The following is a 24,843-nucleotide window of genomic DNA, read 5'->3' as shown; positions in this document are numbered from 1 at the left end:
ACACAGTGGGCTTAGAGGGCGCTCGCCTAATCTCCCTAATATCAACAATTCCTTAAAGATGTCAAGTGGCCCTGGCGGTGCTAAACTTTATCCACACCTCCCTGCTGCTTACCTGCTCAGGATTTCAGTATCGCCTCTGCCACGTTCTTCTCCTTCTGTAAGGAACCGTGGAAGGCGTGCTGTTTATATCTCGTGCAGATCGTTTTCAATTGCATTCAGCTGGGGATCGCGCATGATCCCTGCTCTCTACTTAGATACTCTTGTGTCGGCGCCATCTTAGAGTGGTGTATTTATCTAATTAGGTGGATGATGTATGACGCTTTAGGCTCTTCCATGTTCCTAGCTAACCTCCAAGAGGGTATCTTTTGTTTATTAAAATAAACAAAACATTCTATTTGCCAATTAAATTATTTAAATTACGCTTTCTGTATATTTTAGCGCAATACATTTAGTAAGTGACTGTTACACTTTTATCGACCCCATTGCTTTCCAGTGCTAGTGTAATCACTGGTTACTCTATTTTACGCCCTTTGAGTGACTATTACACTTTTATCGACCCCATTGCTTTCCAGTGCTAGTGTAATCAATGATTACTCTATTTTACGCCCTTTGAGTGGTCCTCACTATTATAGAATGGGTTCACCCTCTTAGTTAGATATATCTATGTCGTAACCTATATGTGCCTGGTTATTTTCATTTATCTATAATGTTATCTTACTCCATCCATATATATAGAAAAGAGAGCACATTCTATTTGGTACAATGGTCCTAGAGTGTACACTTTCCCTTGGGGTTCCATTTCATTTCTATTTTGAACCATGTTGACATATTGATTTGAATTTGCTACGTTTATGATAACTGCTACTCTCTACATTTTGTCACTATTAGAGAAAAATAACATACTTCAGTAAGGTAAATGGATACAACCTACTGGTAGGTCTTGTGGGGAATAGTTTTATCTATATCTTTCCCCCAGTGGTTCTGGTTCCAAGTGCATTCTAAATTAGGGTTTCCCATTCTTCTCTCGAGTTCAGGCCCCGTTTAATGGTATCGAACTTAATCATAAACCATTGCTCCTGTTGTTTCCTTCTTTTTGTACTGTCTCCCAGTCTCGTTTGTTCTTTGATTTTCTCCAGGATTACCCACCTAATGTCTTTTACACTATGTCCTTGTTCTTTGCAGTGGGTGACCAATGGTGCATTTTCTTTGTTGTTTTTGATCGCTGACTTATGCTCCCCTATCCGTAACCGGAGTTCCCTACCCGTTTCACCTATGTATCCCTGATTGCATGGGCACAGAATCAGGTATATCAAGTTCTTTGTTCTGCAGTTATTTAATGTAGTGATCTTCTGTGTGGCTCCGTTTAGTTTGACTTCTTTTGTTACCATACAGAGTTCACATATACAGCAATTGCCGCACCGGTGATTCCCTACCGCCTTTGTTCCTGCTATGGTAGTTTGTCGTTCTACCACGTCATCTCTGTAGGTGTGTACCAGACTACACCTCAGATTCTTGTTTTTTTCTATAGGCGTACAGTGGACGTTCTAAGGTAGTCTCTACCCCATCATTTAGGATTTTCCAGTTATGGTTTATTATGTTTTTAACCTGATTCACCACAGCCGAATACTGGCTTACCATAACTATTTTTTCATTATTTTGCTTCTTCTCTTTTTTAGTTAATAGACAGTCTCTATCGTAAAACCTCGTTCTTTTTAGGGAATGGTCTATGAGTTTTTTCGGATAGCCCCTTTCCTTGAACTTTAATTTCATCTCTGCTGCGTGACGGTAAAAGTCCTCCACGTTAGTACAGTTTTTCCTTAGTCGGAGAAACTCCCCGAAGGGTATTGAATCTTTCTGGCTCCTAGGGTGGTAGCTTTTATAGTGCAATACAGTGTTGCGGTCTGACTCTTTCTTAAATAACTCCACCTTCAGTTGTTTATCTTCACTCTTTATACTTATGTCTAGGAAGTTTACCTTGGTTCGGCTGTACTCCGCAGTGAATCTGAGATTTGCATCTCCTAGATTCAACCATGTGAGGAAGTCTTCCAAAAGATCAACTGTCCCTGACCATATAAAGAAGATATCATCTATAAAACGAGTCCAATTTCGGATGTTTTCATAATATGGACTGACCTCGTTATAGATGTGTTTGTTCTCAAATACGCTAACATAAATGTAAGCCAGGCTCGGCGCACAAGTAGCGCCCATGCTGGTGCCCTTGCATTGGATGTAGAGATCTTTTTTGAAAAGGAAGATGTTATTAAGGAGTACCATAGAGACACATTGCACTATGAATTCCTTGCTACCTCCTTCAATATCTGTTTCTTCCAGAATAGTCCTGATTACCTCAATGGTGTCCTTTTGCGGAATATTGGTGTAGAGCGACTCTACATCGAGAGTCACCATAATCTCGTTTACACCATCAAATTCTATGCCTTCTGTTTTGGCAATCATGTCCGATGTGTCTCGGATGTATGATTTCTGTTTTTCCACTAGAGGTTTTAAAAACCTATCGGCAAATTTGCTCAGGGGTTCCAATAAAGAATCAATAGAAGCCACTATAGGTCTAAGTGGAGGGTTGTCTATGCTTTTATGGACCTTTGGTAGTCCATAAAAGGCTGGTGTTTTGGGATTCGTATTACTTAGGAACTTCCATTCCTCTTCTGTGATGTCACCCTTAGTCTTTGCTTCTAGCAGTAGTGTTTCCACCTCTTTTTTGAGGGTATTGAGTCTAGTTTGTGAAACTCTCTTGTAATGCAGCTCATTGGACAAAAGACTAACCACTCATCGGTCGTAGTCTTCAGTGTTGAAAACTACAACCCCACCGCCTTTATCCGCGGGTTTGATTGTTATTTGGGTGTCGTTAGACAAGGAATCGATCGCATCCCTTTGTGCTTTGCTGATGTCATTTTCTTGGAAATGTTTTTTACTGAGTAGGTTCCCTACCTCTAATTTCACCATTGCCTCAAAGATCTCTAAGTTTTTATCTACCATACCTAAACTGGGGGTGAAGGTGGATTTTGCCCTTAGTCCTGAATCATTAGGTGCTTCTCTGATTGGTCTATTCTCAAAGAAACAGCGTAGCCTTATTTTTCGAAAAAATGCTCTTAGATCTTTTTCTAGTTGAAATTTATTAATCCCTGTTGTTGGTACAAAATTAAAACCCATTCCTAACACTTGTTGTTCTACCAGGGTAAGTGTTCTACTAGATACATTTATGATGGGTGTAGACTCTATCGCCAATACACCTTGTTTCTGGTACGCTTGTATTCCTGAGGGGCCTGGTTCTGCTGATATTCCTGCTCCTGTTCCCTTTGTGCTGGCTTCCTCGTATATGGTCCTCTTGTTCTGTTGTGGAACCCTCTCTGATTTCTCTGTGGGCGCTGTTCTAAAAAAGCCTTTTCATAGTCTCTATTGGGGCCTGCATATTCCTCTTCCTCTCTGGTGGGCAATTCCTCCTCCCCACTGCTTTCCGAGGTACCTGAGAAGTTTAGGTGTCTTGGCCTCCTGGGTTGGAATTTTACTCTAGGGCCTCCATTTCTGTTATGTTCTTGCTTCTCGGTATAATAGTCTTTTCTCAGGAAAGGATATACTGTCTCCTGTGTGAATTTGTTAATGTCCTTCCTCAGCTTTTGAGTCTTGCGGTTTGTTAAATATTCGCAGTACCCATTCATGTCTTGATTTATTTCCTCTATTTTCTTTTTGGCCTCCTCCACTGCATTACTTTCTAGGAGGACTTTTTCTAATTCCTCCATCTCCCGCATTTCTATTAGAATGGTGGTCTGAGCTGTCTCAATTATCAGCAGCATGAGATCTCTGCTGCATCTATTGCATATAAACGTCCAGGTTTCTAGGAATTTTGGATTATCAATAAATAGCCCTGGTTCGTTGCGGATCTGGAGTCCTATCGGTATGGTACCCCCCCTCACATATTGTGTCATGAACTCCGCATGCAATTCTGTCCTGACAATTTTCTTTTTGAGATTAACTAGCTGATTCCATTTTTCACCTCCTGTGGGGATCACTGTTATATTGTTTCCACTTCGATTAGAGCTCAGAATCCTATTCAATTGCTCCTCACTAAAGCCAAAGGTCTTTAGTGTATCCATTGAATGATTGGATAAAGACTTTTCGTTTTTTAGAGGAAAAACTAGTGAGTCTGCACAAAACCTGACTCTCCAGCACAAGGCTGTTCTTTCAAGTAAACTCAAGAGAGAGTACCCCACTATCACCAGGGAACAGGGTACAGTGACAACTTAGTCAAAGGGAAATCCCTGGGTGTACGTTATGGCGAATGCGTGTTGCGTTACTCTATAAATTCTATTCAGTCATGCACATTATTCGTCTACACAAATCAAGAAAAAGGTATATAAAAAATAAAAGTAGAAATAGATTTCCACACTAAAAATGAACGTTCACAGTCTTTTTATTATTGTTCTAGAACGTGAAGACTCCTCTTCACACAAGCATATGTTAACATTTCAAAGAAAAATCTTTGAACAAATACTTTAAAACAAAACTTTATGAGTCAAATACCACAAAGTTACATCGACAGTTAATAACAAATCATAACATACTTTATAAAAAATAGACCTCTACTAACATTTTAAGCGGAGACGTCTGTAGTGGGCAGGGAAACAAATCTGCCTCAGCTGAGTAAGCATACCCTATGTATTGGCTGTAGGTTATTCAAGCTTGGAGGATAAAAGGTTCCCACACTGTGCACACCATATCTCTATAACGAATTGGCTAAATACTACTGATTTAACAATGGCCAAACAACTAGATGAGGATGTTGGAGAACAGTTAATTGGAATTAATATTTCAGAAAATTGCAGACAGGCAGTTACCATGAAATTATTACAGCACAGCCTCCTGGCAACGGATGGTGAGGTTACCTTAGTGGTTGAGGCACACAAAGCATTAAGGATAGATGTATTCTATTCTTGGGTTATAGATGCACACACAAGGATATTTCTTGAATACATTGAAGATGAACCGCCTGATGAGTATTTCCCACACGTGGACTTAGAAGTACCATTAACTTACTAAGAGCATATTATTTGGTTTAACCGCACCCTACCCCATACCCCATACCACAGACCATCTGAGACTTGGTCCGCACAGCAGAGAAGAAGCAACTTGGCAGGTCTTAGCATTATACACACTGCATCCTGACATTGCTGCTTTAACATCAGCAGGAATGCACTGACTTTACAGAGATATAGTAAAACTGTACAGGAATCTAACACAATACGTAATGAGAACATTGACAGTCCAACCTATGGGGGCTGCTCAGGCTATACAAGCACACATACCTACTGCAGGCATTAGCCCTCAAACACTAAATGTCGTTATGGGAAAGGTTCTCACCAGCTGGAGCAAATCCTTTTCTGTATAGCACAAAAAACAGCATAGCTTGAAGCAGTTTTTCCCCATACGTGCCCACAGGAAAAACATAGAATACAGAAAATGTCCTTGCCGATCGGGATGGCTCCCAGTTAGAAGATTGTGCCACCTGTGGTACTATCATCGCTGCCATATACACCAGAACACATGGTACCCCTTCAATAGCAGTCATACCAGATGTACTGAAACAGATTCAGACTGAGTACAGGGCAGAGCCTGCCTTAGATATGGGAATTAAACTGATGGGCAATTTTCCCAGGTATCTCCCATTATGTTGAATAACATAAGAGGGGAGGCAGCAGCGGTGGCTATACACCAACACCTGAGGGAATTCACTCCTGCATAGCTGTAGCACTTATTACCTAAGATTATCGAAGATACATATGCCTCTCTAGGCAGAGATAATCTGGGAGCCAAACCTTTGACACCAATATTTAAGAGTAGATCTGAAAGAGATAACTCTAAGCAAGGACCCGATTATTCAAGCAAGAAATGGAATAATAAACAAAAAATAAACATATTCATGGGGTGTGTCTCCTCAACAGGAATACGCCGAACGAAAATACAATTTATGAAACCGTGACAATATTAGAAAGCCTTATGGGTATCAGATAGCTGATACGCCTTCATCTCGTTCCCTTCAGGAGACATCTGAAAAGCGATCTGAGAGAGGTGATCGATCAGACTACAGACCGGAAGAGCGAGTTAAGCCAAAAAGGGAGACACATCACACTTTGGACTACATCATTAAACATGAAGATAAACAGAAGACTTCAAAACCTCAATTTAAAAAGAAGAAGGTATCCAGGATTAACATTAGACATGCCCAGGATACTGAGGACCCTGCTTCTCAAAGGGGAATGGACAGCGTGGCAGAAGTCACAATAGCTTGCCAGAACCTGATGGATTATGTGGGGGTGGTAGCGCTGAGTGAACATATCATGGTGGAAACACTTGATATAAGAGTAAGAACATACAAAATAACGCTCCAAATGGAGGGGGACATACTCAGGAAAGTAAAAGGTCTTTTTTGGGAGAACCTGACCTATGGTTATGATATTCTTTTTGGTCGAAAAGGATCCGCAACCTGAGTTCGTGAAGGATTGCCCAATGGCAGAAGAAGTTATTTAACTGCTTTTTCCCACCTTGTACCAGAATCAGTTACAAATGTAAACCCACAGGAGTGGGCATTAGCGCTAGCTCCTGCACTTTACAGCAATCATGTGGGGTGGGATGATGAGTCACCTCATCATGAAATTCCATTAAAATCAATTCCTCTACCCCAGAGATAATACCCGATTAAACACGAGGCAAAGAAACAAGTGAGGGAGATCCTAGACCAACTTGAATACCAAAGTGTGATAGAGAATTGCATCTCACCTATGAATAATCCCTTTTTTCCAGTAATGAAACGCGATAATTCATATAATCTAGTCTTAGATTATAGAAATTTAAATGCATCCATGCGCACATTTTCAGTACAGAATGCACATGCACTGATTAATATTATTCTGCGGAAAAAATACAAAACAATACTAGATATCTCAAATAGATTTCTCTGCCAAAATATTGAGCCTGGGAGCAGATATTTGACAGCATTCTGAGTGCTAGGCTCTTAAAACCAATTTTGTTGATTACCTCAGGTGTATAAGAATAGCCCTGGGTTGTTTTCAGCCAGGGTAACAGAGTTACTTCAAAATGTTGATGAGGAGGCATTGTCCTATGTAGATGACATTTATCTGATGGATGATATATTAATGGAACACTTGGTCAGTGTGAACCACATCATACTTGGGTTTGCTCACCTGGGTTACAAATTCAATTACAAAAAATCTAAAATTGCCCACCCCAGTCTCCTATTTCTAGGGTACGAGTTGTCGAGTGAAGGCAAAAACCTGGCGGCACAATTTTTAGAAAAATGTTCACTGCTCCAACCTCCAAAGACTCTACAAATTCTAACAGTCCATTTTAGTATTCTTGAATTTTGGCAGGACATTCATTTTGTATTACGTAGAAAGGGTGAAACCTTTCCATGACTTAATTAGATCTGATTTTTCAGTGAACCATTGGACACAGGAACATACTGATATCCTACATTCCTTACAGGCTGACATGATAGCTTCCAAACATTTACACACACGTGTCAACATAACCAACCTGGTGATCCGTGTAGTCCCTGGACCAACTGGGTATATCTATATCATTTGTAATGAAGGCAATATAGTACATATTGCATACGAATCACATTTGTACACAAATGCTAAAAATGCGTTTTGTACCAACAAAACAAATACTTAGTGAGGGAGAGTACTAGTGCAGGGGAAATGCATAATTGTTGTGACACCAGTACCTATCCTAGAGGCCGTTACAAAGACAAGCATTCAGAATGCAAAAGCATTGCTTCCACGATGGATCCAATTGACTAACTTTCTCACTGCAACAGATGTAGATTACAGATTTTATTCTACTTTACAAACACAGGCATTCCTACAGTATGAACAAAAATATCCTCTGCTGAATTAAATAATGACTCTAGATCAATATTAATGTATCATTTATACCAAAGGATCTGCCCAGCCGGCTGTAGGAACAAAAGAGCAATATGCCATGGCATGTGCAATTGTAAAAGGGCGCATGTAGGATGAAAAGTTTCTTCCTGGAAAAAAAACACACACAGTCTCTAGGAGACTGCACGGTGCAGCTGGCTGAACTGAAAGCCCTGATATTGGCACTACACAATACGGATCATGAATGCCCCACACTCAGTGTGTGAATCATTTTACTGTGTGCAGGTCAATGATGAATATTTACATTATTGGGATCAGAATGGATTTAAGGATTCCAAAGGTTGCACAGTAAAGCACACAATGATCTGGGAACAAGTGGCAAAGCTGAAAGAAGGCCTGCCACAGGCTCATCTTATTCATAGATTGAGTCGTCAATGTGTCAACGTTCACGTTGAGGGTAATTCAGTGGTGGAAGAAGAAGCCAAGGCAACAATACACACTGCTGCTGTTGCTGCAGTAACTCGCTCTAGTACGAGGATAGATGGAGCAACTATGATAATTGTCAATGCCATGCGCAACAGCTCAGCCCTTCCGAAAGACTTTCCACTCAAGTACTCCTACAAATTAGATGTGTAAAACATCCAGTATGCTCAAATTCCAGGGGTGGGGGATAGAGTAATACCAAACACTGATCGCAGATTGGGATTTATACTAGGTGCACTCAAGGGTCTGGTTCAGCTCATGGAGGGATCACTGCTACAGTTTCACTACTAAAGCAGCACTATTGGTGGCCAGGTCTTACTAAACAGACCAAGGACTTTGTCCAGAAAAGCAACATCTGCCAGCAGAAGAAGGGCACCACCGTAGTACGTCCACCACAAACACCTTTTTTGATATTAGACACAACTCTTGCTTGTGTCTATTTGTATCGCTGCGGGTTCTTATACTCTGACGGGGCTTACAAGTACATCTTGGTAGCAGTAGACTCAGGCTCTAGATTCCTGTGAGCTTTTCCCCAGTGCTCAGCTGACGCTCAAACTGTTATAAAGGATTTGCAAGTCTTTATCTGCACATAGGCAATTGGCACACTACGTTCTGACTAGGGCCCGGCGTTTAGCTCTGGGGCTTACAATTAAGCCATGGGAAGGTTGGGTGTCCTCCCCCTATCATCCTGAGGTAAATTTGATAGTTGAGAGGAAAAACCATGACTTAAAGCAATCCTTAACAGCAAGGGTATAAGGCTCAGTTGGCAGTTTGGTCAGTCACCTATATGGGGTCCAGAAGGCACTTAACAACATGCCAAGAAAATCCCTGGATGGGTCGTACACCTTATGAGCTACCATTTGGGGTAAAGATGAGGGTACCAGACCTCTATATGTCAGCACTGTGGCGGCTAAAACCCCATTTGACCTCAGTGATCGTTTGATTGTTTTACAGGACCTTAAGGAATACCGACCTTTGCAAAGCAACTTCCAAGTAAAACCCACCCCAGCTGGGGAAGTGAAAACAGTAACAGCAAGACCTGCCTGGATACCAGAGATTGGGGACCTGGTGAGAGGGAAAATTGTGGACAAAAAATTATTTGGGCCATTTTGCAGAGTGCCTGTACCTGGCCTAGCTGTTGAAGGAACCAGAACTGTCCTTCTACCACCTCTTGCTGGCCACAGAAACAAAAGGTTTGTCTCAATTGATCTGATCAAACTACACTATGGGGCCGATTCTGAACAGTAGGCCACGTGGGCTCCTGGGTAGCCACTGCACTCCTCTCACTACTGTACCAGAAGTTCAGGAGGGAACCTTTATGATGACTGAAGACTCCACTTTCCAAATGGAAGCTGTAAACAACAATGAAATTATGCTTCTCCCTATTGAAACATCTACAACTGTATATTCAACAAGAACAGAAATTTCAATTAGAAACATTGACGACATCTTATGTCAACATGACACAGATCAAGTATTCTCCCTGTTCTACAAAACCTGCTGAGCTGCCCAGATTAGACCGGACGGCGTCTGGCCTTTTCGTCCATTGTGACGATTTCTCATCAGATTCAAGTGAACCTGTGCTGCCGACACCGCCTCTCCCTTCCCTTTCAAGATTCAAGTTTATGCTTTCTATCTTTGGCTGAAAGAGACTTACATCATTGTTTGCTGGCTACATCTATGGATTACAATTGGCTTACTTTTCCCGGTATTTTGGATTGGTATAGTGACTGTCTTTTTCCTACTTCTAAATGGACACTTTCACCCAGAACGCACCACAGCACAACTGGTGAACTTGGTTCTTAAACCACATGCATCATCCCACTGTGAACTAAGAGACTTGTCCCTGATGAACAGTACTGCGGTTCCAGTTCCTGAAGGAATTGTATGGGACAGGGTGTTGTATGATGTACATGGTCCTACCGAACTTTGAACTTTGAAAATTCCTTATTTGTTCATAATTTCTTTAAATGACATCAACACCTCTAGTACTTTCTCTGATGATTGGGACATTGAAACTGTGTATAATTTGGTTTCAAATTCAGAGCAATCTGCTGCATTTTCAAATGATGAATTATATGACGATATGAGTAATTTTGGGGACATGTTCTGTTACCAGCATTATGGTCACCATTTTTTACATGAAGCCACTATCCCACGCGCTGTTTATAATTACACACATTGGGAACACTGCCAAACACCGCCAAAAGGTAGCTAAAAGAACTTTACACAGAAATGTGCTTATTTTTCAGGTTTTGAAAGATCAGACCCAGCCTCATATAAAAGAATTTGGGCCATTTTGCAGAGTGCCTGTACCTGGCCTAGCTGTTGAAGGAACCAGAACTGTCCTTCTTCCACCTCTTGCTGGCCGCAGAGACAAAAGGTTTGTCTCAATTGATCTGATCAAACTACACTATGGGGCCGATTCTGAACAGTAGGCCACGTGGGCTCCTGGGTAGCCGCTGCACTCCTCTCACTACTGTACCAGAAGTTCAGGAGGGAACCTTTATGACGACTGAGGACTCCACTTTCCAAACGGAAGCTGTAAACAACAATGAAATTATGCTTCTCCCTATTGAAACATCTACAACTGTATATTCAACAAGAACAGAAATTTCAATTAGAAACATTGACGACATCTTATGTCAACATGACACAGATCAAGTATTCTCCCTGTTCTACAAAACCTGCTGAGCTGCCCAGATTAGACCGGACGGCGTCTGGCCTTTTCGTCCATTATGACGATTTCTCATCAGATTCAAGTGATGCTTGCACCTACACCTTCAAAGAAAAATATGCTAGCAAACACCAAACTGATATACTCTGCTTCCTTTATTTCCCAACTGTCTATACAGGGTTTTGACTTTTGAAAGGACACAATAGACACACAGTCTATCTGGGGGACAAAGGATTGGCATGTTATGGGAACAGAGGGTTTATTTAGAGTATGCCTCATACCACATCAAATATTTTCCTGAACAAAACAGTGCAATAAGCTTCTTGTATGGGTATAGTCAAAACAAATGATTTTAACGCACCACGTGTCATTCTCTCATTTTGAGAATTGGCAGCACATTACACACTTTATTGACGATACACTAGAAACCATGATACAAAATTGTTCTTTCAATTCATCAGAACTGGTTTGGAAGGGTTGGTTGGTTTGGCCTGTGGACACAAACGGGTGTCAATCTAGATTCTTCTGTAACACTGAAGGGTGTAGGATCGATAGGCCTGATCAATGATATGTACAGCCAGAACACTCAGGGTGGTGAAATCATATAGATTTTGGAAGAAATGCGTAGATTAGCTAGAAACCTCAAAACTCTCCCATGTGAAACAAACTTGCCCCTTCTTTCAAATGAAATGGATCTCATGGATTTTTTATTAGTTCCCCGGAACCTGCGTCAAAAGCGCTTTTTGTTTGGAATACTCAAAGAGCTGTGGAAGATTTCTCAACAGAAAGCCGCTGAGAGATTGCGCAAGATTGAAAGTGTTAATTTAGAAAAGGCTTTGGCTCCGGTTGGCAATGGTATAACCACTTTATCATCCAGAATGTATTCGCTGGGCAACAAAGTGTCTTCCACAATTGACATAATACAAGACATGTCTATCTTACAACATGGACAGTCACAATTACGGTCAATAGTAGTACTGAGCTAAATATTACAGACATTGCATTCTGGCCACGTGCCATGGTATTACAATTACCTTTCACTTTGGCAGAAACACCAACCACTGACTCGATAATCTATAGTTATATCACCCTACCGGTCACGACCTTTCATTTCCAATATTGTCTCCAATACCAACAGGTAGGCAGATATGAAGCGCTAGGGGAAGGATATGTGCACGAGTATTGGGAATTACCGTTCAGGTTTAGATGCAGAAATGGGGACACAGACGGTTTTCTTAGTGACTCCAACTGTGAAGATGTCTTAAGCGGCTCCTTGGTTTGCAAGGATATTTCTCTTCATGGGGCATGCAATGCTTCAATGGCAAAGTTGTCTTGTTATCTGACGGGTTTTCCAGCTGCTGTGATTCATCCTGTATTCAGGGTGCTTTTGAATGGGAGCTATTTGATCCTGAATGATCAAGGTTGCTGTGGATTGGAATAGGGCAACTCTTATCTAGTGATGGATAATTCCATAGTCACTTGTTGTACACAAGTATTGTTTCCATCTGCCGTCACAGTTAGGGAGGCAGCTCTATGGCCTTCAATAAATGTTTCCAACATAAAGTTTGACTCCCTAAGCAAACTAAAAGTCATGCTTTTACAGAAGGATGTGGCCTTAACTTCAGCCAAAGAGATGGTAAATCTCCAGGTTGCAAGGTCCTCGTCTGAGATACACACACTACTCCACACTAACTTACCACTGCATTTTGGGGAGCAAATCCATTGTTTCTTAACTATGTCTGATACAGAAGGAATAGCGTACTTTTTGATATGGATCAGTTCTGGTTTTATTAGCACCTTTCAGATGATATTCGGAGTTATACCATCTTTCATACATTCTGTGTTGGGAAGCATTTTTGGAGGGCTCCAGCTTGTCCTGCTACTTGTGGAGGGAATACTGATTTTATTTCTATCGTCTCCACAGTGGACATCCCAGTTCAACTCGGAATGAAGACAGCACTACCAGTGCTGCGTTGTCGTGAGCGTATGATACACTGCTTCAGCACACCTCAGCTTCAAGAACCAAATGAGCATTAGTTTTTGACAGTCAGGCTGGGCTTGCTTAACTGCATACAACCTGTCTGCCCCTGCTTGCTTTACAGCTACGCATGCATCCTGGATATATGTCTCAGATCAGAATTGGTTGTGCCACCAGACACTGAAGTACTGCTGGACCCCTTAAAGGCCCATGAGTGTTGCTGTCCCCAGCATATTCCATTGATAATGAATACAACCTAGGATGCATCAGCTCCTAATGATGTGAACAGCGGCTCTGCAGACAACTTGTGGGATACAACACCTCCCAAAGCGGCTGCTGTTGAAACTGGATGAAATCACCTGTGCTCCATAAACATGCTATTGGGTGCACCTCTGTGAACGTCTGCGGATGCGGACAACAGCAAAGTTGTGTCTACCACTCGGAACACATAAAGAATGGCCTTTTCCTTGCAGGAACAATTTGGTCTCTTTTCAAAACAAAATGTACCAAACAAGTTTTTTTTCTAGGCAACATGGCTTTCTGAGTGCTTGGGATCGCAAATAATATGATACATTTTAAGACTTTTAATATATATTTTATTGGGAAGCCCGCTTTTAGATACTTTTTAAAGTAGTTGAAAACATTTTTTTTTAGATTTGACTGCTGGCTTTTTAGATAGCTTTTTAGATATTGACCCTTAGTATGAGGAGTGGGTGTTATATTCTCAAGTTAGGCCCATGTAGCAAAGCAGCTAATTTCTTACATTGTCCTCACAAATATAATTTCAGCTGTGACCTTTGGCAAACATTTGATAAGTCAGAACCTTGTCTGCTGGTCCAGGGAGGACCTGGCTTGGCAGGTCGGGCTGGACTGTTCCCATGAAGTGCAAGGTCAAGACTGATTTTCAGATGGCTGGGTCCAAACTGGGGTGACATAGTGGACAATAAAACAATTAATTAAAAGCAGTTCTGTTGACTGGGGGTGCATGTTTGCATTGTTCAGCATTCCATCTATCATCTGTTCTTTTCGAGGTTGAAGTTTCTCCTTCCTTGCATGTAAGCTCTGGAATACCATGACTTTTTCTATGAGACTCCAATCAAATAAGGCACGTCTTGGGAAATTGCCAAAAACCTGGCTTTTTACCACCTATATTAGGTAGATGTTCTGGCCTACTCATTGGACGCAAGCACCAAGACGCCTCAGCATTGCCGAGCTATGTAAAGCATTTACTTACTTACTTACTACAGTAATCTGTGAGATTCCATATTACAAAATATGTCTCTATAGGCATCAATTCAGTAAAAAACAATACACCCTTAGATGCCTATTGACATGTGCCTTTCACCATAAATATACCAAGCATACAGCAATTATTGTAACTTTAAATAATAAATAAAACAGGTCTATTGCCTTGATCTTTGAATTTGCACCTTGGCCAATACAGTCCTGCTGTATGGTGCATAAGCTTTCCTAGAAGGAAAAATGTGCAGCATTTGCTTTTCATTAGTAAAACACATTTTCTGCCCATTCAAATGGCACACACAATGCACTCAACATTAGGGTCCAGTCAAAGCCCATCTCTCAGCACAGCTTCTGAATGCACATTTTCTATTGCTCACATAAGGTCTGGCAATAGTTGGCAGTCAAGACAGACCTAGACAACTATCCATTAATTTACAAATGCAACCAGTCATATGTAGTAGGTAAGTGGTAACATGTATATAGAAAGCCCACCAGCAGAAATGATGTAAAAGCTGCTAGTTCTCAGGATACACTGACCCAATTTGTCAAGCACAGAATTTTAGTATTGAAACCATGTCAACTACGTAACCTACCTCGGATCAAGTGATCCACCAACATACTGGAAACACTTAGAGTTACTCAAGAGGAGTAACAATAATAAAATGAAGTCTGTTACAGCTTTTCTCTTGATATTATCAGTTCACAATGTTAGAATACATAGTGAAATCAGAAAGTTCTGGAAATTTGGAATGTGGTTGGGGCAATGGATTTTTGTGCAATAGTAAATGGTTTAATTCCGTGTGCCTATCTTTATGTTATCAGAGAACCCTAGAAGCAATTTATTCCAGACATATTTTAGATATCACAAAGAGCAATCACAGTGAAGTGTTTTGGACGTTGATGGGTTGCAATGAGTACCGTTGAGATGGATAATAAAAACACCCATTCCAAATAGCAAAATGGTGGTAGCAAATACTATATTGCTAATAATACTGTTAGTATTGATATTACACTGAATACTACCAATAATAATAATACAAACAATAAAGTTGATAATCATATTACTATCAATAGCTCTCATATTACTTCATCTACTACTACTACTACTACTACTACTACTAGTATAGCTGCTACTAGATCTGCTACCAATACTACAAATAATATTCAGGGTCACTGCAACTACGGTCACTGCAACTACGCAGCAGGATAGTGCTAAAGTATGTGGCCGGGTTGAGCAAATTATGCAGCAAGAAAAGGCAAATTATGCGGCATAGGCCGGCACATTTTGTAATAATATAACTTCTTTAGTAAACTTGGTAACACTGTCTGGGCATTGGTTGCACCTCATTAGTACCAGTTTAAAACTCAAATATAGCTTTAGGCAACAGAAAGGTGATCAGTCCAGCTTTGTAAAGGACCTGCCACTGCACAGCAACCAACATATGTCGCTGCATTTTTATTAACTTTTGAACCGTTTGAGCTAGAAACAATTACTTTTTGTTAAAATCTGCAGATTATGCGGTAGATAATGGATTATGTGGCAAATGAGACAAATCTATATTAATGTGAACGTCGCAGTGGCCTCACAATCGCATAATTGCTGTGGCTCTGATTATAATATTATAAATAATCTTTATATTTAAGTGATAATTGGCTATTAAATTTAAACAGCAACCATTTTTGGCTTGCTAATGCACAGACCATTCTGAAAAGCAGATGCTGTTCCACCTACAACTGAAGCAATAATGTGGATACATTTTCCTGTTCTTTTCTAGCATACTACTGTTTTACAACTTGTATTGGGCACTTGTGTTTCAGTTCAACAAAGGCTAATAAACATAGACCCCTTTTCAATTTTCCTTTTCAAAGGCAGTTTTCATGGATCTGTAAAGGTAATGTTTCCTTGTAATATCATATCAATGTGTAGCTCCAACAATGTTCACCCTGCTGTGCATTCATATGTCCACATAGACAAGGTGCTCAAGCAACCCTAAAGCAGTGGCGTCCAGGGACCACTGCCTGCCCTTAAAAAATGCAACAGAAAAGTTTAATTTCTCTTTTTTAAATGCATCCTATTTTCAAAGAAAAGCAGGCTGTATTAAAAAAAACTCCTTTATTTAAAAAGGCAGTCACAGACATGGTGGTCTGATAACCCCAACAGGCCATCATCCCTGCGAGTGCTAGCCATTCCCAATGGGTACGCAAATTTCCCTTTCCTCATGAATATTAATGAAGCATACAATTTACGACCCCATTGGGAATCGTAAACAGTGTCTGAGACACTGTTGTACATACACTTTTGCGAGTTGCAAATTGCGAGTCCCAATTCGACCCAATGTGCGATGCGCAAAAGTGAATGATAGTACATCTGGCCCTTAGGCTCCATAACAAACTATCAGCCCCAACAAGTGACATCCTAGAGCAGGTTGTGAAGCAAGGTTGTTGATCTTCAATTTTACTTATTCTACGTTAAAGATATGACCACTAGTGGAATGTCACTAAAGAAGTCCCTCTGTGAAGACCATCATCAAAGATAATTGTATTTTCACTTTTGCTCCAGTAGAAAAAAACCTTTGTCTGCTTCATACGGCCTCGATAATAGGGTTCAGGTGCATGTATATTGTTTGTTTTATTTAAGATTTTGTGTAACACTGCAAACTATTAGTAGTACCTACATCGGCGTAGCGATAAAATGAAATATGAAGTTGACTACAAGACCCAACAATATATTAGGGTATGTCTAAGACCTGACACCTGCCCTTCTGTCCGAAGAAGGAAGACTGTGTCTGCTTGCCTTTGATCCCCAGAAGCAATTTCAAGGTTCAGTGGACTGACCTCTTGTTTGAGCTACAGGGACACAGCAAGGTTCCAAAGGACTTGGCTGTAACTGCCAATTGACCATCTCCAACTGAGCCCTCCCTGAGCCCTGCTGCTGACCTCTGGTGTAGCAAGTCCTGATCCCCAAAAGGTGCCCCCAGGTCCTGGACCCTTTGCTGGGTTCAGAGTGTACTTCTCCAACTTCAAAACTTCAATGACTGAACTACAGGGGAAAATTCAGATGTTGTGGGCTCTTCGCTACTGTGAGCAGACTCTTTACATCAAGAACGACCGCCCACGTCTCCTGCCAACACAGAACCCCAATGGCGACCTGGTCTTTGCATCAACAGTGACCGCCCCTGTGTCCTGCCATCTTGAAGATTCGGACGTTACCTTATTTTCACACCCATACTGATCACCTTGCGGATCCCACCAACTCAAATCTGAGGCTGAGATTTCTCATTTAGACTTGGACTGTCTGAGAAGCTAAACTTTTCACCAGGACAAACCTGGTCTCTGTGCTCGACCTGCACTCATTTTTGGTGGACCTTAATTTGTGACTTTGACCAGGTCCAGTGTGACTAGATAACCGTGAGTGACACTTTGTGCATTTTTGTGATATTTTCAACAGAAACTTAAAAAAATTAGTAACCTTGGTTCTACTGGTTACATTTTTATTATTTTGGTGTCATTTTATTTATTTTAAATTTACTCTACTTACCTACATTGGCTTGGGAATTTTCTTGTGTTGTGTTTTCACTTTATTACTGTTTAAGTGCTGCATAAATACTTTGCAAATTGCCTCTAGGTCAATCCTGAATGCTATTGTGCCAAGCTACCAGAGGATTATGCACAGGTTTAGTCGTTGATTTTTTTGAGTTCACTCAGACAAGTATTGTGTTTATTATCTGAGTGGGGTTCTCAATCCTCTGAACTAGTAATCCACTTTCTTACAGAATGCTTATAGCGTGAGGAAGACATCTTTGAGAGACATCAGTCGAGCCTGAGAATTGATTGACTGCAGTGGACAGAAAGTCGGTGTCAGGTTTCTAATCAACAGATCAGGGTCACAGAATTAGGCAGGGTGGCCAGCTAACTGGCTAAATATGACTCTCTAAACAAACTGACATCAGATTATTTTACATGCAACAAACCTACCTATGCTAATATTGATTTTTTTACCTCTTTATAGCTGTTAAAATGGAGTCAAGCAGGATCTGCCATGAAGAAGGAAACCAATGAGGAGCTGTAGATGAGCATATGGACAGTGCCCCTGTATCAGTTCTTTCCAGCTTGCCATGAGACACCATGGCACCTTGCTGCTGCCCAAGACAATATTTAATTTTATGTCAACACCTAGAGGCAATTATTTTGTAGTAACTCCTTTATTGCTGCCACCACTCAACAGCCACTACAAAGCAAAAACAATGTAGAACACAAAAACATTGCAAAGATAATAAAGCACCTTGTAACCAGTCCTCATCCTTCTTTTATTGCTGCTGCTCACTCAGATACGTTCATGAGTGTCTGTGTGGTTTCATTTGTCTGCCAGTTGCAGTAACTGATCTGTTTCTGTGTTAACTTCATGATTATACTTGATGAAGTGTGTTGAGGAAGATTCACAAATTGATAATTATTTACAATATCTGGGAAGTGGGCCACCTCAACTGTGAAACAGTCTAGATTCATGGGTGTTTGACTGGGAAGCCCATGTGTAAATTGGCCACTTCCTTTGGTGAGGGGGTCACTTCGGCCGCAAACTAAGTCTGTGTAAGAACAGAGCACTTGTAAGAACGGACCGCTTAACTTTATGAGTGGGCCGTATCGACAGTGCCAAGATTGATTAAATGGCCACTTCGACCACTGAAAACTTTAATTAATATTGATCTTGGGAGTGGGTAAAGAGGGCCGCAATAGCTAGTTTTAAAAGATGAGTTTTACTTATCTTGAAATATCTCATGTGCGGGGAGGTTACAAGATAGCTGCTATTTGCTCTCTCTGATGTGCGTATTTCGTGCCAAGCACCATTTTAGATAAAGACTAAAAAACTAGCTTTGTTTTTGATGTGGGTGGACTTGGACTTTGTATAAGTCTTTGTTAGCTTTTTGGGCATTGGGGAGTTCAGTTCCGCACAACGGATCAGTCATTAACAGTGTCAGATGATTGAGATGAGGAGATTTGACTTGTGCTGATTTTGTTGTTGATTGTGTTTGGTGATTTGTTTTCAGGAGATTTGATAGTTTCAAGGCGTGGATATTAGTTTAGTCAGACAAAAAGATTTGCACTATATTTTTACACTACATGAGTGATATTATACTTTTAATTATGGAGACAGGAAAAGGTGCTCAGGACATGGGTTTTGAGGATAAGCTTAATAAGACAATCAAAAAATAACAATGGAGATTTTTAATAGGATGAATACAGAACTGGAGTTGTTGATAAATAGGACCCAGTCTGTGGAAGAGGAACACTTTTGGTCTACTAATGAAACAGACTTAAATGCTCTAAAAAGTGGTAAGGCACACTGTAAGAGGAAGCATATGAATGCCAATTTGGATGGGGCAGAAAGGAGGAAAACTGCTGAAGCAGAACATGATTTCTGTTATGATACAGAACAGAATGGTGCCAAGGGCACACATGGTGAGCAAGAAAGGCCCAGAGAAAGGAAAATAGATAAAGTTAAAGATTCGTGAGCACAAGACCGTTATTTGTGATGATTCCAACTGAAGTGCAGAGATAGATATAAGTTGCTCATCTAACTTAGATTCAAATGACATCGACCAAGGATTTTTGAGTAACAGGTTCTCTAAAGAACACGACATGGTTAAGAATAATAATATCCTGACTGATCCTTTCGGTCAGCACATGTTTGATCCTTTACTTATTTAGCATCCTCTCTCTACTGAGAGGTCACCTACAGATCGCGTGGTAGAATACGTTCACTATTGGGTCAAACAGGGGATTCCCAAGGACGTATGACTCAGAAGGCATTCAGAATGCTTTCGGCTTCTATTGGGAATGGAGTTAGATACAAAAATCCTGGCATTTATAGGTAGGGGTGGCCAAGACCCAAGAAAAGGTCTTGATAAGGGTCTGAGATCATATCAGTACAGGTTGTTGGAGGTTGTGGGTCCACCGACTAAAATCTTTTTACATGGCTGAAGAGGCATATATGTATAACAAAAGGATTGATAAAGAAGAATTATGCCAATGGATCCAACTAGCAGTATGCATATTAGGCAATGCATAACCGCCCTTTCTAATGAAAGAAGGAAAAGCATTTTGCTTAAAATCGATCCTAAATTGGTAGATCTGGACAATAAGGAGGAAGGGCCTTCTGCAAATGGTTTGCTTTTTAGCGATGCCTTTATAATAGATTTGTCAAGATTTATCAGAGCATTTTTTTACTTAGAGAAATCACAAAGGTATATTAAGCAAGTGTTTAGTGATCGTATTTTTGAGTGGTCCGGAGGATGAGGGGTCGTTCCCCACAGAGGACGATACATTACCAGAGGCTCCTTTTCCAGAGGAATTAGAACCTTTCAGGGCCAACATACCTATCAAAGTGTGAAGTTTTTACCCACAGACACAGGGAGCTCAGGGAGGAGATACCCTTGGTGAGAGACTGGCCAGATGATCTTCAGGTCAGTGTAGAACTTTTTGTTATCCCCTTAAACTTGGGTGGCAGACTTGCCCAGTTTTATCAGCAGTGCATCCACATAATGAAGGATCCTTGGGTTTTAGAAACTGTTTGTGGGTTTTGGCTAGCGTTTGTTGAAGAACCAGTCCAACTAGGACTTCCAAAGAGATTGGTTTTCTCGACAGAGCAGATGAGGTTGATAGATTTAGAGGTTATGGATTTGATTTCAAAAGGGACAGTTGTGTAGGAAAATTATCAAATAAAAGGATTCATAAACAATATATTTCTGAGGGGAAAGAAGGACAAAGGAATGAGACCACTAATAAACTTGAGGGAGCTAAAAAATTGGGCGGTTTACCACCACTTTAAGAAGGAAGATATGCACTTATTAAGAGATGTTTTGCTGAAGGGAGATTGGATGACTCGGTTGGATCTTAAAGATGCTTACCTGACAGTTCCAATTTGGGAGGGTCATCAGGGATTCATAAAATTTTCTCGTCAGCACCTTGGTGCTTCACAAAGGTTCTTTGTCTGGGTGCATCATATCTGAGAGAGAGGTATTGGAATGATATGACTGCATATTTCCTATGGATTAAGACAGAGAGATGTTGAGAGCTCACGCTGACATGGCAGTTAGGTTAAGGGAAGATTTTTGGTCTGTGGTAAAGAGGAAGAAGTCAGAATTAGTGTTGGGTTAGCAGACTCAATTTCTCGGTTTTGTGGTAGATACAGAGGATGGAATTTTGAGATTACCAAAAGACAAGTTGAAAATAATAAGGAGAGAGATAAGGAGGATCCTTGAGTTGTATCATATTTCGTTGAAGATGTTAGCCCCCATAGTGGGGATAGTCATGTACAATTCAGACTCTTTTCCATGTCCCTTGCAGTATTAGACCTTAAAGAGATTGAAGGTGAAACACTTAAGGAGTGAATTGAGGTATTTTCAAATGTTTTTTTTATCTTTGGAAGCAAGGAAGGAATTGACAACGTGGTCAAGGAACATGAAAGTCTGGAATGGGATTGTGATTTTTGGCAAAAATCCAGATTTGATTATAGAACCAGATGCGAGCTTGGAAGGTTGGGGTGCAAGTTGTGGATTGTCAAGAGCCGCATTGGGCATTGGGCAGATCAGGAAAATAGTCGGCATATAAATTGTTTAGAATTGTCAACAGGTTCTTTTGCTATAATGTGTTTTGTGGATGAAACTTTCAGGTGTTTGGTTTTGTTCAGGATGGACAATGTGTCAGTGGTAAGCCATGTGAGCAGGTTGGGGGATTACGTTCATAGTGCCTGCAAATTTGGCAAAAATGTTTTGGGAATATTGTTTGGAAAAAGATCAGAGTGTTCAAGCAGAGCACATTCCAGGGTTGAAGAACACAGCAGGAGATTCGTTTTAAGGACCTTTCACGATTCAAGTGATTGGATATTGGAGAGGAGATCTTTGTGGGAACATAACAGGTTGTGTGGACCATTCCAGGTGGAACTTTTTCTGAATAGACTGAATGCTCAGGTGGACAGGTTTCTCAGCTGGTGACCAGACCCAGATCCTCGGGGATATACGCTTTTCTTCAGGATTTGAGAGGGCTTTAACTTTATGTGTTTCCTCTATTCGCAATAATTGGACAAGTGACAGGGATGTTTCGCAGATGGAGTGAGACAGTTCTGGTAGTCACTCTTCTATTGAGATCTCAAGAGTGATATCCAATAATGTTGAAAATGATTGTGGACATTCCAGAATTACTTCAGATGTTTCAGGAAAGTTTAAGGGGTAATCAGGGAGAGATACACAATCTGATTAGTGTAGGGCAACTAAGTCTATTGACATTAAAACTTTCAGGAGAACTCAGAGGAAGACAGGGCTTTCATCAAAGGCTTCGAGACTTATTGAGGAACCTTGGGCTCTAGGAACAAAGAGGGCGTATAGATGGGCATTGAGTAAATTGCCATGCTGGTGTGTGGAAAGGGATCATGATCCCGTTTCAGTAGATGTGGTTCATGTACTAATTCTTTTAATCAGACATGTTTGCGAAAGGTATGGCATATAGGACAGTGAACATGTATAGGTCAGGTATTGTGAATGGTTTGTCTGTGTGGCAAGATGTTATAGTGAGAAGGTTACTGAGAAGTATTAGGATTGCTAAATATGCAGGCTCTATATATGATTCACTTTGGGATGTTTCAAAAGTTTTAAAGTCTCTGGAGAATTGGGATGTGAATATGAATATTTCAGTGAGAGATTTATCTTTAAAGTTAACTATGTTGTCAGGTTTAGTATCTTGTCATAGAGTGTTTGATATGCGTGCGTTAGAAGTATGTTATAGCACATATACTGCAGAAAAGATATGCTTTCATTTGGAAGAGTACATTTAAACTAATTCAACATCAATTTTCAATCCTTGTTTTGATGAAAGAGAGAAGTTGTGCATGGTACGATGTGTAAAGAAGCATGAGCATAGAACTGACTGTTTAAGACCGTCAGGAGTGACTCAGCTGCTTATTTCATTCAAGCAACCTCATAGGCCAGTATTTTCATCAACTTTGGCAAGATGGTTTAAATAAATGATGCAGAGATCTGGTGTGAATGTAAGGTTGTTTAGTTCCCATTCAGTGAGGGTAGCAGCTGCTTTAAAAGCTTGCATGATGGGTGACAGTATGACAGACATTTTGCATTGTGATGATTGGTCCACAGATTCTATGTTCAGATGTTTTTACTTTAAGCTGTGGAGAGTGTGGTCAGTAATTTGATTGCTAAGCTTTGAAGATGCATAATATTAGCCTCTGGGTCTTGACTTTCTGTCTTGGTGGGCAGAAAGTTTGCATTTTATTAACGACACTGAGGCTAATATTATCCCTCCCAGATAAAACTCACCCATATATTTTGAAATACTTACCCTTTTACAGATCAAGCTTAAAACACTCCAAATTATACTATAGGAGAAGGGTGTAGGACTAAAGTTATTTTGGAGTCAAACCAAGTTTTATTCTGTTAGGAAGTCTTCAAGAAACACAATGAAGCAGTGGCCAGTCACATAGAGAACAATGAATGAACAGATTATCAGTAAACGGAGATAAATCTCATCGACACTTCAGTTTTATTGGAACAAGAGAACATAACTTGTCAACCAACTTATGAATGTTTTCATTAGTACAATGAGAAAAGGCTAGGGATAATTAGGAACATAACTTAACATACTATTCTCTCCAGGGTAGGCTAACTTCGTAAGTGTGCACCAACGTACTCACATGACCATAAATGCTAAATAACAAACCCTGTGTAGGAATCAAAATTGAACACACATACATAAACATACATCAGGATCATATAGGTTGGCACAAGGACATGACGTTGCAGATAACAACATTATAGACATTTCCCATATTTCACTGCTGGCCAAACATCTATCTGTACATTAAACATTTATCTGTGATACATATTAAGCAGCATCTTCAAAATATAGAGAAAGAGGGTGACCTAAAGTTAATGAATGTTAGCAAAATGAAGTGGGGAAGTAGATGTACAATATGAGTCCAGCTACAGCTAGGGCGCCTAAGGTTTACAGAACATAAAAAAGTGGAACTAGGCTCCAATCATGGGGAGAGAGGCTGGATTCTTAATGTTCAATTCAAATATTCAAGAACCTAGAAATAAAACTTGGTGGGGTGGATTGCCTGATTCAAAGATGGCCACACTCTAGGCGAGCTCCCGGAGTCGTCGTCACAAAATTCGCCAAAATCCTGAATATCGCTGCCATTAAATAATGTGGATGGAGGGCACCGTGTATAAGGACCACACAATCACACTGATTCCGGCACCTGGGAGCTGCTTCTGGAACCTGTAGCGACAGTTGGCCGGTGCGGGCTAGTCAACCTGCGGAAACTGGGTGGGCTGTTGCCATCTCCTATCCAACAGAGGTGTGACCCTCTCTGCTGTGACCCATCTGGCTGCCCTTACTGACAGGCAGCGCCTCTGAGGTGAGCTGCCTGGTGTGGTGGCACTGGGTACCACACAAGCTTGGGCGTGCTCACCTGCAGGCCGACGAGAGCGCTCTGACAGTAGAGTGTCGGAGTCACGGGGAAGAGGTTGCTGACG

General features: G+C 40.8%; 1 protein-coding gene across 1 annotated transcript in view; it reads left to right on the top strand.

Moving 5' to 3' along the window:
• The window catches only part of LOC144753380 (SPARC-like), a 1,082,362-nt gene extending 1,063,779 nt beyond the window's left edge, over positions 1-18,583 (top strand). The window contains exon 9 of the mRNA XM_078641095.1: positions 18,306-18,583. Coding sequence (XP_078497221.1) covers positions 18,306-18,355 — 50 coding nt within the window. The 3' untranslated portion in view covers positions 18,356-18,583. The remainder of the gene's footprint in view (positions 1-18,305) is intronic.
• The last annotated feature ends 6,260 nt before the right edge of the window (positions 18,584-24,843 follow it).

Source organism: Lissotriton helveticus, chromosome 5_1 (genome assembly GCF_964261635.1).
Source record: "Lissotriton helveticus chromosome 5_1, aLisHel1.1, whole genome shotgun sequence".
In the NCBI taxonomy this organism is placed as follows: Eukaryota; Metazoa; Chordata; class Amphibia; order Caudata; family Salamandridae; genus Lissotriton; species Lissotriton helveticus.
The sequence above is the reverse complement of the archived record's forward strand: the minus strand, read 5'-3'. Positions and strand labels throughout refer to the sequence as shown.